The 11,136-nt window shown below is 38.8% G+C and overlaps 3 protein-coding genes across 3 annotated transcripts; 2 read left to right on the top strand and 1 right to left on the bottom strand.

The window, feature by feature from the left end:
- The first annotated feature begins 843 nt into the window (after positions 1 to 843).
- On the top strand, positions 844 to 4,317 carry txndc9 (thioredoxin domain containing 9). The gene is made up of 5 exons (XM_069154145.1): positions 844 to 902; positions 2,182 to 2,384; positions 3,505 to 3,623; positions 3,756 to 4,010; positions 4,140 to 4,317. The coding sequence occupies exons 2-5, from the start codon at positions 2,211 to 2,213 to the stop codon at positions 4,252 to 4,254; spliced, it is 663 nt and encodes a 220-aa protein (XP_069010246.1). The 5' UTR covers positions 844 to 902; positions 2,182 to 2,210; the 3' UTR covers positions 4,255 to 4,317.
- Positions 4,318 to 4,653: 336 nt separating this feature from the next.
- On the bottom strand, positions 4,654 to 7,092 carry mrpl30 (mitochondrial ribosomal protein L30). Its single transcript, XM_069154146.1, has 5 exons — positions 6,820 to 7,092; positions 6,272 to 6,358; positions 5,750 to 5,896; positions 5,265 to 5,338; positions 4,654 to 5,054 (listed from the first exon to the last, which is right to left on the bottom strand). Exons 1-5 carry the CDS (start codon positions 6,859 to 6,861, stop codon positions 4,922 to 4,924), a joined length of 483 nt encoding a protein of 160 aa, XP_069010247.1. The 5' UTR covers positions 6,862 to 7,092; the 3' UTR covers positions 4,654 to 4,921.
- Positions 7,093 to 7,344: 252 nt separating this feature from the next.
- mitd1 (MIT, microtubule interacting and transport, domain containing 1) lies at positions 7,345 to 10,883 on the top strand. Its single transcript, XM_069153586.1, has 7 exons — positions 7,345 to 7,569; positions 7,708 to 7,809; positions 8,191 to 8,327; positions 9,693 to 9,779; positions 9,881 to 9,993; positions 10,196 to 10,256; positions 10,372 to 10,883. Exons 1-7 carry the CDS (start codon positions 7,425 to 7,427, stop codon positions 10,465 to 10,467), a joined length of 741 nt encoding a protein of 246 aa, XP_069009687.1. The 5' UTR covers positions 7,345 to 7,424; the 3' UTR covers positions 10,468 to 10,883.
- Positions 10,884 to 11,136: the final 253 nt, after the last annotated feature.

Here is an 11,136-nt window from a genome sequence, read left to right as displayed (position 1 = left end):
CAAAAAATAACTCCAAAAGAGATGTTTTTTTTTTTTTTTTTTTTTTTTTATTGTTTTATTGTTTTTTATTGTTTGATATTAAACGAGTTCTCCAAAATGTGACCCAAAAGTCATTTTTGTATACAGTATATAGCATAGCCAGGCTAAGTTTGATGTTTTGCCGTGACACAGGAAGTTGATGTTTAAGATCCCCGACGTGCAGTGTGCGAGGGCCCGCATGTCAGTTTTAATTCTGTTTGCTGTTCTTATCTGCTGCCAAATTGTTCTCAGACTCCAAAGCCCAACATCTATACCATCTGTCTCTGTTATGTAGTCAGCTGACGTAATGAAGTCCGAAGGTCAATAACAATACACGATGGAAAAGCTCAAACAAAAATAAAAGTCAATAACAACAACAACAAAATAATACTGTTGACTGTGTTTTTTGGTTGTTTGTATATAATATATAGAGATATATATACTGTACTGTATACACTGTATATACTGTGCATTTTATATTTTATATTTATATTTTATAATTTTACTGCTATTTTATTGCTTTCTATTGTTCTATTATTATCTTGTTGCTTCTGTATGCTGCTGTAGCGAAAAAATGTCCCCTCGGGGATTAATAAAGTAACTACCTAACAACAACAACAACAACAACAAAAACGTGTACATTGAAAGTGGTTGGATATATATATTATGTAGAATTTTGATGCGGATTTAGAATTTATTTCTAATTTATTCCTGAGTTCAATACAGTTCATCATCAAAAGTGGTTTTCTATTGGTTCTTTTAGTTTTGAATTGCCCCGTTGTAGTGACGTCACGCGGCCCCCCCCCCTCCCCCCTCTGACGTCCCATCCGCTACAAACCGTTTCCGCCCACGAAGTGTTGGCGAGCAGCTGACATTTTCACCAGGTAATCATTTCACAGGAGTTTGCTTTTACGTTTGCTTATTTTAATTCCACCACGGGATACCACCGACGTTTATCATTATGTGGCGCATTGATTAAAAAAAAAAAGCGTTTTCTCCGTTTCCGTGGGAACGTTTATGATATAATCGCAGGGGGGGGGGGGAGAGGGGAGGGGTAAATATCAGCCAGCTAACGTAGCATGCAAACACAAATGTCAGCGTTGTCTGGTTTCCGCCTTGCCATACCGCCACGCTTATCTCTTTGTACGATTTTAATTTCTCCGCTTTGATTACTCACCGTCACGTAAAGGGAATGCGAAACGAATACAACAACCATAACGGGTAACTACGGAGGTTGCACGCGGCTAACGTGAGCTAACAGCCGGCAGAAATGAGGCGTGCCCGGTCGTTTCCATGGCTTTGTCCCGTGTTAGTTGTATTTAAACAGTTTTGAGACATGCCCAGTATTGCAGAAACATACGCTGCAATATATTGCGATTATCTTTTTTTATCAGGGTCCCCAAAGAAAAAGAAAAACTTTGTCGACATGTTTTTCATCTAAATAAGATTTTTTTTTTTTTTTCTTTTAGCCTGTTCGTCTCACTTTATTTTTATTTCATTAAAATATGATTGCCAGGTAGATTAACTGACATTGTCATAAAAAAAAAGTGTATAAATGTTGCATGCCACTGAAATTTTTTTATTTATACATTATTATTGAAACATGCAGTTCAACAACACCCCTAATTACAGTCTCCAAAATGACCATTTAAAGAAATCAATAATGCTCTCAATCACTCTGAATAAGAACTGAACATTATAATTTAGGTTAGTTTAATTTAATATTATTCTATTTTATTTGTATATAATCTGCATTTAATTTTTTTTTAATATTTTTTACTACCTTTATTTTTATTGTCATTTTTATTGCTTTGCCCTGTATATGCTGCTGTAACAAAAAAACAACAACAACAACAAAAAAAATCCCTTTGAGGGATTAATAAAGTATCTATCTATCCATCTATCTATCTAATTTCTATGAAGGGAACATTAATTGCTTGGCTGTTTTGTTCCACTTAATGCTATTAGCCTGTTGAAACAATATCGCCACTTAAAAACAAAACTATTGTTTTTTTTCCGCACCCTTAATAACTGCGTTTCTCATGAAATCAGTGTCACATATTAATGTAATCATAACATGACAAGAGATGTCTGAAGTGTGTTATTGTTGACTTTTGTGTTGTCCGCTCTTACGTCATCTGTTCTTTGCCTCCTCTGCTCCAGAGAGACAGTTTCACACTGAACAGGCAAACATGGCCGGCCAATCAATGGATCTTATTACCAAGATTTTGGAGCAGTCAGCCAAGGTGATTGAGGACCAGGTGGATGCACAGATAAGCAAAGTAAATGAAATGGATGAAGATGATTTGGAGAGACTGAAGGAGAGGCGATTAGAGGCACTTAAGAAAGCCCAGAAACAGAAGCAGGTATGTGCAATGTTTTAAACACCTTTTAATACACTAATTTTTCTGAGACAGTGCATTGTTCTTGTGTTAACGGATTGAGGTCATAAAGCAGACAAAAATCATCTAAACCACTGAGGACATGCGCCTGCTATCAGCACCCACCGCACAAACTATTCTCAAAATATATAGCCTTACACTTTAAATCTGCAGTATCTCTGATCGTGCTGTGGGGATTGATGGGAATTCATTGTATTACTTGGATAGTGGTTTTCTGTTTTTACCTCACAGTTCAGCTGCTGTAGAAATAAGAAAGATAATTGTTTCAGAATAAAGTTGATTCACAGCATATATGTCACAAACCATAGATAGATAGATAGATAGATACTTTATTAATCCCTCAGAGGGACATTTTTATGTCAGCAGCAGCATGTACAGGGCAAAACATTTAATATAATTTTTTTTTTAAATGCATTCTATACAATAAAATAAAATAATATTAAATAAACTAAACAGAACTCACCTAAACCTAAACAACGGTGCAATGGATTAGAACAAAACAACATACAAGACAGCAGTGCAAGGGTGTCATTGTTGTGATGGATTTTGCCAGAGGTGATTTATTGTAAAGTCTTATTGCGGTCGGCAGGAATGATCTCCTGTATCTGTCCTTGTGACAGCAGAGCTGGAGGAGTCTTTTGGAGAAAGTGCTCCTCTGTCCCTGCAGCAGGTGGTGGAGAGGCTGGTCAGGATTATCCAATATGGATAACAGTTTCCTCAGCGTCCTCCTCTCCACCACCTTTTCCAGACTGTCCAGTTTGCAGCCAATGATGGAGCCGGCCTTCTTAACCAGTTTGTTAAGTCTGTTGGTGTCGCCAATATATATATATATATATATAAGTATGTATGGAAGTACCAAGTACCATGTATGGTAGCCAGTTTTGTAATCAGCTGTTTTTGGTGGACGTTAATAGGAGCTTTGGAGTGAGTTCTAAACTAACTCCAACTCTGAAGTTAGTCTACACATCACAAAGTGTGTTTTCCTGGAATTTGGGCCACTGTTCACATCCCCAACTATCCTGCAGAAGAGAATGCGTGTTCTCATTGCACTTGAATGTAAATGCATTTTCTTCTTCTATTTCAGGAGTGGTTGTCTAAAGGCCATGGGGAGTACCGAGAAATCGCCAGTGAGAAAGACTTTTTCAGCGAGGTGAAGGAAAGCAAGAATGTTGTCTGCCACTTCTACAGAAGTTCAACCTTCAGGTCTGCCTTCATGTCATTGTATTACTCCGGTATTGTAAACATGATCACGTCTGTGTTTATATTTTAGCAGCTACAGAATGTTGTCATCAGGCGGCTGAACTTTTCATTCTGTCTTCTATCCCCAACTCGCAGATGTAAGATCCACGACAAACACTTGGCCATCTTGGCAAAGAAGCACGTCGAGACCAAATTCATCAAGCTGAATGTAGAAAAGGCTCCATTTCTGACGGAGAAGCTGCGCATCAAAGTCATCCCTACGCTGGCTCTGCTCATAGACGGAAAAACAAAGGACTATGTGGTTGGATTCAGTGACCTGGGCAACACGGACGAGTTTACCACAGAGGTGCTCGAATGGAGGCTTGGCTGCGCAGAGGTCATCAACTACAGGTGAGACATGCAGTAGACTGACTCCATCACCTTTCAGTCGTCATAGCTACAGAATCACAATAATGCGCTGCTGAAAACAACACGTGTAATTTTAACACCATCTTTTTTTTTTTTTTTCTTTCCCCCTAGTGGGAACCTGATGGAGCCCCCGACCGCTGGACAGAGATCCGGCACAAAGTTCACAAAGGTGGAGAAGAAAACCATCAGAGGTCGAACTTACGACTCCGACTCTGATGATGATTGAAAAGTTCTGACAGCTGTTTTTTCTCTCGGGGCTACCTCATCAATAAAAGTCAAGCAGACACCCCGCTCTCGTTTTTCTTTTCCTCTTTGCTCTTTCACTGGATTCATTTCCGTGTTTCTATTTACCGTCCTGGTTCTTTCAGCCTTACTTCATTAATTACCGTGCTTTATATTTGAGTAACTCAGTAATAACATACATGCATCATTAACAAGGAAACATTACAGAGCCACTGTACCAACAATTTATGAAGTAGCTCTTAGCTTTTAATGTACTGCTGTTGAGTTTGTCTTTTCATTGGCTACAACCTTAAAGCTTTGTCTTGAATTATCAGTAGTTCTGTCTATTTCATTTCATTTTAGCAATGCGTGTTTTATGTTAGAACAGAAACATGGATGCATGTAGGTGGCAAGATCATTTTTTATCAGAAAAAAAAATCAATGACATTTCCTTGTAGCAAGTTTGACTAAACCAATGCAATATAAAAATGTGTAAAGAATTTAAAAACAATTGTGCTCATGTGGTTTTTGTGTTACTCATTTGAAAATGTTTTCTATATAATTCCCATCATGATATGAACACCCAGTGAGGATGTTTCTCTGACCCAGAAAGTGAAAAGGATGAACTGTTTTTCATTTCGGAGGATTTTTATTTGATATTGACTTCAATGCTACGATGCGATGGCCTCGTGGTCCACAGGCTGGAGGAGGCGACGTACGATGAGCTCTCCGTTGCTGTTAATGTACGTGTCAGCCATGTCCTGTTCATCTGGGAGCCCGTAGGGAGTCTTCAGAGGCTGTATCCTGAAGGGAAGGGAAGCAGGTAAACAATGACTGTCCAGTCAATGGCCAGACATACAGCTTTATTATGCACTTATATTAATCCTCATCAATAACTAGTCGATATAAATCTACTTCTCTCATCATTTTCTTGTACGATTTTTATGGTGTGATGACTCGGCGAAAAGTAATGACTAAAGCAATTGAAAGCCGCTTTTGATCCATTAGTCTTACCTCACAAGGTGCTTGACAAACTTCAGTTGGCTATTGACCGCAGGTGTATTTTTGTGAATTACGGGGACGTGAGCCTACATTCAAAACAAAGAGAACAAAGTCAGAGCAAAAGTTACAAGTTCAAGAGCATTTCACCTCGAGGAGACACTGATAAAGCTTCTCAGAGCTTCTACAGTCAACAGATGCTGCGTCTGCTTGAGGTGATACAATCACAAGTTGTTGTTGTTTTTTTTAATGGTTTTGGGGATTATTCTTCTACACTGCTGCTTTTGTGAAACTCAAAGAACTGAACATCAACCACTCAAGCTTAGGTGATCCTAAAAACGTATGTTTACCAAAAGTCTGAAAAAGTCTTGTGTATTTCACAACTGTAGTTTTCCTCTCCCATTTTTAAAAAAACAAAAACAACTTTTCAGTATGATGTTGAAACGCTACAGAAAGAAATCCTAATTTGTTTCGGGCTTTGAATATGACAGCCGCCTTACCTTTTTAAGCCCGAGGTGTTTCACCATTTCTTTCTCCCAGTACGGCCTTCGCATTACACTTCTGACTCGTGTCACGATATGCAGTTTGTGAGGCTGGTCTGGATCACCCCCATATTTCTCATGTTCTTTTGATCTCGCGACGAAAATCTGGGAAGGCAAACAAACAAGCCCGTAATCACTGACAACGGAGCAAATGAGCTGCAGTAACGCTTTAATCGATGAGAAGTGCAGAACAAAGGAGAATCATTTAATACCACAGCTGGATTCGTGTATTACACGGCTTCATCTGTGGCACCGTTAATACAAACTGGACCCTACCTTATTTTAACAATATGAAACATGCGACGACAAAACTAACTAAAATGAATAAGGCATAAAATAAACATTTGGACACAAAGTCCCACTACAGTACCGGGTCAGAGAGGTTGAGGTGAGAACGAGGAACCCCAACACTCCTTAACAAATTGAAATTGCATCGGGAAACGTTGCATTTTTTGTTGTTGTTGTTGCCTTGATTCTTACCTCTTTTGGGATTCTTGCTTTAGAAAATTTGCTGCGTGCTGACACAAACCACGCGCAGGGTGACAAAACTGTGGCCTCTGTCAGGGCCTGTAAACATCCGCAAACACAGAGAAATTCAAAACCCATTAAAGCTGACGCTAAAAAAGCAGGTTTGTTTTATAATATTTACAGTATAATATACAGTGTCCTGTAGGGTTGTGACACATGACGACAGATAAAATACATTTCTCAAACATCAGACCTTGTCATACTATTTATACAGTGGCGCCTATTATCTATTATCTCTGGGTTTACTCAGCCAACGGAGGCTCTAATTTTAGGCTCTACTTTTGTCAACAACATAAATGTTTAATAGTTAAATTGATCAGGTATTATAAATACTCATTTAACCCAAAGCAGACATTTCCGTTAGGTGATTTTCTTTTCAGCTCATTTCTCCAGTCACAGCTGCATGCTGATATGACGACATCAGTCAATTAATCAATTAATATAGGTCGTATAGGTTTGCTAGAATTGGACAGGAACACAATACTGATGGACGAACTTACCTTGACCGATAAAAGGTTCAAACTGCGGTAGACAGCTGACATGCTGTGTTTTGGGGGAACCGGCCGCTCGCCAAGGTTAACGCGCTGCTCACCGCTCAATGACACGTCGCTGCACGTAAATTGAGCGTCACCAAAACTTTACGAGAAATGTACCTGTTTTCATTCCATATTTACCAAAAATGCGCAACCGAAACATGTATTTAAAGTCGAAAAAAAAGAACAACGAAACAGAAGCTTCACGCTGGCGTCCGGCAAATGCTCTCTCTTAGACCGGAAACGTGGCGGTGTTACATTGAAATTCTACCGATGTGGCAAATGCTTTTTCAATAATATTCCTATTCTTGATTTTCAAACTTAATATGACATTTAAAATCAATTAAAAATACGTTTTTCGTATTTTGAACGATTATATTAGAATACAGACATTTAAGCTGCGTGTGTTTATTGAAATTGTACCCACCTAAACGTCACAGAACATTATACAGCTGTTACGTTTCTCCGGGACTTATTTTTTTGGCGCACTGAGGTAGCTTTCAAGTCAGGAAGGTAGTACAACTTATCTATTAAAAAAAACAACAACAACAAAACGAAGGGTCGAAAGAACAATGACAGAAAACCACGTGTCCGGGATGGAGGCGTCCGCAGTGTCCGTCCTGAAGCGGGCGGTGGAGCTGGACCAGAGCAGCCGCTTCCAGGAGTCTCTGGTCTGCTACCAGGAGGGGATACAGCTGCTTATGGGCGTCCTGAAAGGTCTCCTATATATATATCTATATATATATAGATATATATATATATAGATATATATATAGATATATATATATAATCAGTACACACGATGGAGGAAGCCTGCACGACACGGATCGTCACTGTTGTGTTTTCTTTTCTCAGCTGTCAAAGATGAGTCAAAGAGGGGCCACTACAGGAAGAAGATCAATGGCTACATGGGCCGAGCAGAGGAAATCAAAGCGCATGTCAACCAGATGAAAGAAGGTAATCAACCGGTGAAAGCTTGTCCCGGGGGCAGCTGCCAGCTGTGGGGCCATGTTCATTTATCGATCTGTCTTCTGAACACACAAAATGAGAGGAACGAACCATTTCTATTTTGACCCCTGAGTCGACAGGCAGGTAGTCAATGCATATAATGATGTACTTGTATCCGCCTCAAAGCCTTCAACAAGCCAGATAATAACTTGCTTTTGTGGTGAATATTTCCAAACAAAATTCTTACTATCTAGCTGACTGAGTGAATACGTAATGTGTGCGTTGGGGCCTAAATACAGACCCATAGCTCCCACTAACGTGATTGATTTCAGTCTGTGGTACCAATAATGTTTGTTCGTCTTCTCTTTCTGTCTCCCTCTGTCCCTACAGATGGGAAGTATCATGAGCAAGTACGAATATCAGAGGATGCCACAGGTCACAGCTACGAGGTTATGTTCAAGCCGTACATCAGCAGCGCTCTCACGGAGGTCTGGGTGGAGGACCCGTACATACGACACATCCATCAAGTAAGACCCTTGTTCTCATCACGGTTTCATTGCCAGGTTTTTTTTCCCCGCTGTGTTTAAGGGTTTGTTCAAAGGTTGCAATTACTGTTCTTTAAAAAAAAATTAAAAAAATCGGTGTATTTATTAACATTTTAGGTACTTGAATAATAAATGTCTTGATTAACAACTGAAACGGGGCATCTGCACCAAGGAACCAAAACCCCCTGAGTACTATTTTTTTGTTCATATGATTAAGTTTAACTTAGCTTTGGTATACATGGGATATGCACAACTAAATCACAAAATAAACACCATCATTTCAGCAGAAGGGGGGGGGGGGTTAATAAAATCATATTTAAAAAATGTTTTCAATTATTTCTTTGTTTGTTTGACCAACATTCGAACAGTCTGACGTCAAAACCCAAATACTGCCAGTCCACATTTGAGTGTCTGTGACCAGAGAATTTTTTATTATTCTAATGGATAAGTTATTAATTGAGAATTGGACTTTTCACCGATTCATGTAAGTTGACCAAGCATTAATCAATAATTGATTCACACTTTCAGCAACTTTTATTTGTTGACATGAAAACAGGTTTATAGGTGCAGTGTAGAGGATTGGGTGGCATCTAGTGGCGAGGTTGCAGAATGCAACCAACTGAACTCCCCTCGTTTCGCCTTCCAAGCGTGTAGGTCAGGAGAATCTACAGTAACTGTGAAACTCGTGAAAGGAAACAGAAGTTCCTTCATAGTGTTTGGTTTGTCTTTTCTGCGCTACAATAAAAACGTGGTGAAATATGAAGAGCTCATTCTGCGGTAATGAAAACACAATGATTCTTAGTTTCAGGTGTTTATACACTAATGAAAACATAATTAGCAAGATTTTATTCCATTTCTGTCAGTAGATCCGCCTAAATCCTACACAATGAAGCTTTATTTAAAAAAATTATATTTCAGATAAAGTGAATTCTTAAAATCTTCTTATAATTTAGTCTATAAGTTCTTAGAATCTGTTTGCTGTGATTCATTTCAAAGTAAGCGACAATCATGACATTCATTATTTCTAAAATTATTTCTGAACTCGATAGCCTGTCTTGAAACTGATTTATCTTTAATTATGAGTAGATGATTAAAAGCGTGTTGATATAATGACTTTTTTTTATGACTGTACAGTGTAGTGGAGTTTGGTGTAAAGTAAACACACCTTTGTTTTTGTGTTTGCTCAGTTTTCCTAATTTTCCAGAGTACAAATCATTTTAACCCCTTTGGTTCCAGTAATATTTTATAATAGTTAATTTAACACTTGCAATTGTGACATCGACATAAAACTGTCCCTTGCTTCCATAATCTGTCGAACAAACCCCTCGTCTCTGCTCTCCAACGCAGCTCTACAACTTCCTGCGGTTCTGTGAGATGCTGCTAAAAGCCTCCTGCAAAGTGAAGACGATCCATCTCCTCACTTCACAGGATGAAGTAGGTTATTTGAGTAATGAGGTCGCACTGTGTAACGAACACAGCCACAGCTGTCTCTTGTGCTCAGTTGTTGTTTCCCTGCCGTTCCTTCTGTCCTGCAGGCTGACAGCGGCCAGCAGAGCAGCGCTCTGGCCGAGCTGACGGAGAGTCTCGGTGCTCAGGGAGTGACGCTGGACCTCCAGTTCTCCTCCACCATCCACGACAGGGAGATCAGGTACTGCTGCAAATTTTCTTTACTTCCATCCGCTATGCATGAGAGATTTTTTTTATTATTATTTTTTTATAATGGTGGCTTTAGCTTTTGAATTTTTTTTTTTTTTTTAATATTATGTAGTATTTACTTTCACATCAGCACACCTTCGTCTATAATGTTGGTTTATTTTGTGCCAGTAAACTTGACTTCATTTTATTTTTAGGTTTGACAATGGTTGGATCATAAAAATTGGAAGAGGCTTGGATTACTTTAAGAGACCTAAAGTGAGACTTCATACTTCACACTAATTATCTTTGCCCTTAACTTTCTGCCACTGTCAGAGTTACTGAATGTCTGTGAATCGACATGTTGACGTCTGGTTGTCCTTTTGTCCCACAGGGTCGATTCTCTGTCGGATATTGTGACTATGACCTCAGGCCGTGCCAGGAGACCACTGTAGACATTTTCCACACCAAACACACAAAGACTCTATGAAACCCATCATGCCAATATATATATGTATATTTTGTAACTGAAGTAATTGTATTTACTTTCCTGCCTTCAAACCACAGACACATCTGCAGTGTTGTGGGATTTGCCTTTGCACACAGATGCATGGAGGCGGATTGTTAACAACTGGTTGCTTTTTGCTGCGCTGCTCTGTCTTAGATTTCAGCTAACTGTATGATCAAATCTTTTATATTTCGGTGGTGGGTTCATAAGACATCTCTCCAGTTTTATACAATGTCGTTTATGCAAGTTATTTTTTTACAGGTTTTATTTTCTTGACTTTTAAGGTTTTTTCTCTTATGACCATGGGCAGAAATATGTGTCACTAAAAACTGGATTTGAATCCTTTATATTTAAAATTCAACTCGAATTGCCTCATTAAAAACTGAATTTGAATCACATCATTTTGATTTCTATTTCATTGAATAATTGTATTGACAAACAGAAATAGAGCTCAGAAGATCAGTATTTTATTTGTATTCTAGGTTTCTACAGGTTTTGATAGGTTGCTGTTTTTAACATTTATAATAGCAGCAAGAGGTTGGCTAGCGGTAGCAAGTATAGCTATTTCTTCTTATTTTCATTCCTCATCAGAAACGCTTCCATGTCAAGTGACATTAAAAGCTACGTGTTGGAGTTCTCAAAAACCTGCCA

Source organism: Embiotoca jacksoni, unplaced genomic scaffold (genome assembly GCF_022577435.1).
Source record: "Embiotoca jacksoni isolate LCO1_2020_lvr unplaced genomic scaffold, fEmbJac1.0.p SCAF_2, whole genome shotgun sequence".
NCBI lineage: Eukaryota > Metazoa > Chordata > Actinopteri > Embiotocidae > Embiotoca > Embiotoca jacksoni.
Note: the sequence above shows the minus strand (reverse complement) of the source record. Positions and strands in the feature narration are given on the sequence as shown.

Excerpts from the sequence above, each read along its gene's own strand:
- txndc9 (XM_069154145.1), top strand. The coding sequence starts at position 2,211 with ATGGCCGGCCAATCAATGGATCTTATTACCAAGATTTTGGAGCAGTCA. Across the intron at positions 2,385-3,504 it reads AAGCCCAGAAACAGAAGCAG|GAGTGGTTGTCTAAAGGCCA; the intron begins GTATGTGCAATG and ends CTTCTATTTCAG. Across the intron at positions 4,011-4,139 it reads GCAGAGGTCATCAACTACAG|TGGGAACCTGATGGAGCCCC; the intron begins GTGAGACATGCA and ends CTTTCCCCCTAG.
- mrpl30 (XM_069154146.1), bottom strand. The coding sequence starts at position 6,861 with ATGTCAGCTGTCTACCGCAGTTTGAACCTTTTATCGGTCAAG. Across the intron at positions 6,359-6,819 it reads TGAACCTTTTATCGGTCAAG|GCCCTGACAGAGGCCACAGT; the intron begins GTAAGTTCGTCC and ends GGATGTTTACAG. Across the intron at positions 5,339-5,749 it reads AACACCTCGGGCTTAAAAAG|GCTCACGTCCCCGTAATTCA; the intron begins GTAAGGCGGCTG and ends TTTTGAATGTAG.
- mitd1 (XM_069153586.1), top strand. The coding sequence starts at position 7,425 with ATGACAGAAAACCACGTGTCCGGGATGGAGGCGTCCGCAGTGTCCGTC. Across the intron at positions 7,570-7,707 it reads GCTTATGGGCGTCCTGAAAG|CTGTCAAAGATGAGTCAAAG; the intron begins GTCTCCTATATA and ends TTCTTTTCTCAG. Across the intron at positions 8,328-9,692 it reads ACATACGACACATCCATCAA|CTCTACAACTTCCTGCGGTT; the intron begins GTAAGACCCTTG and ends TCTCCAACGCAG.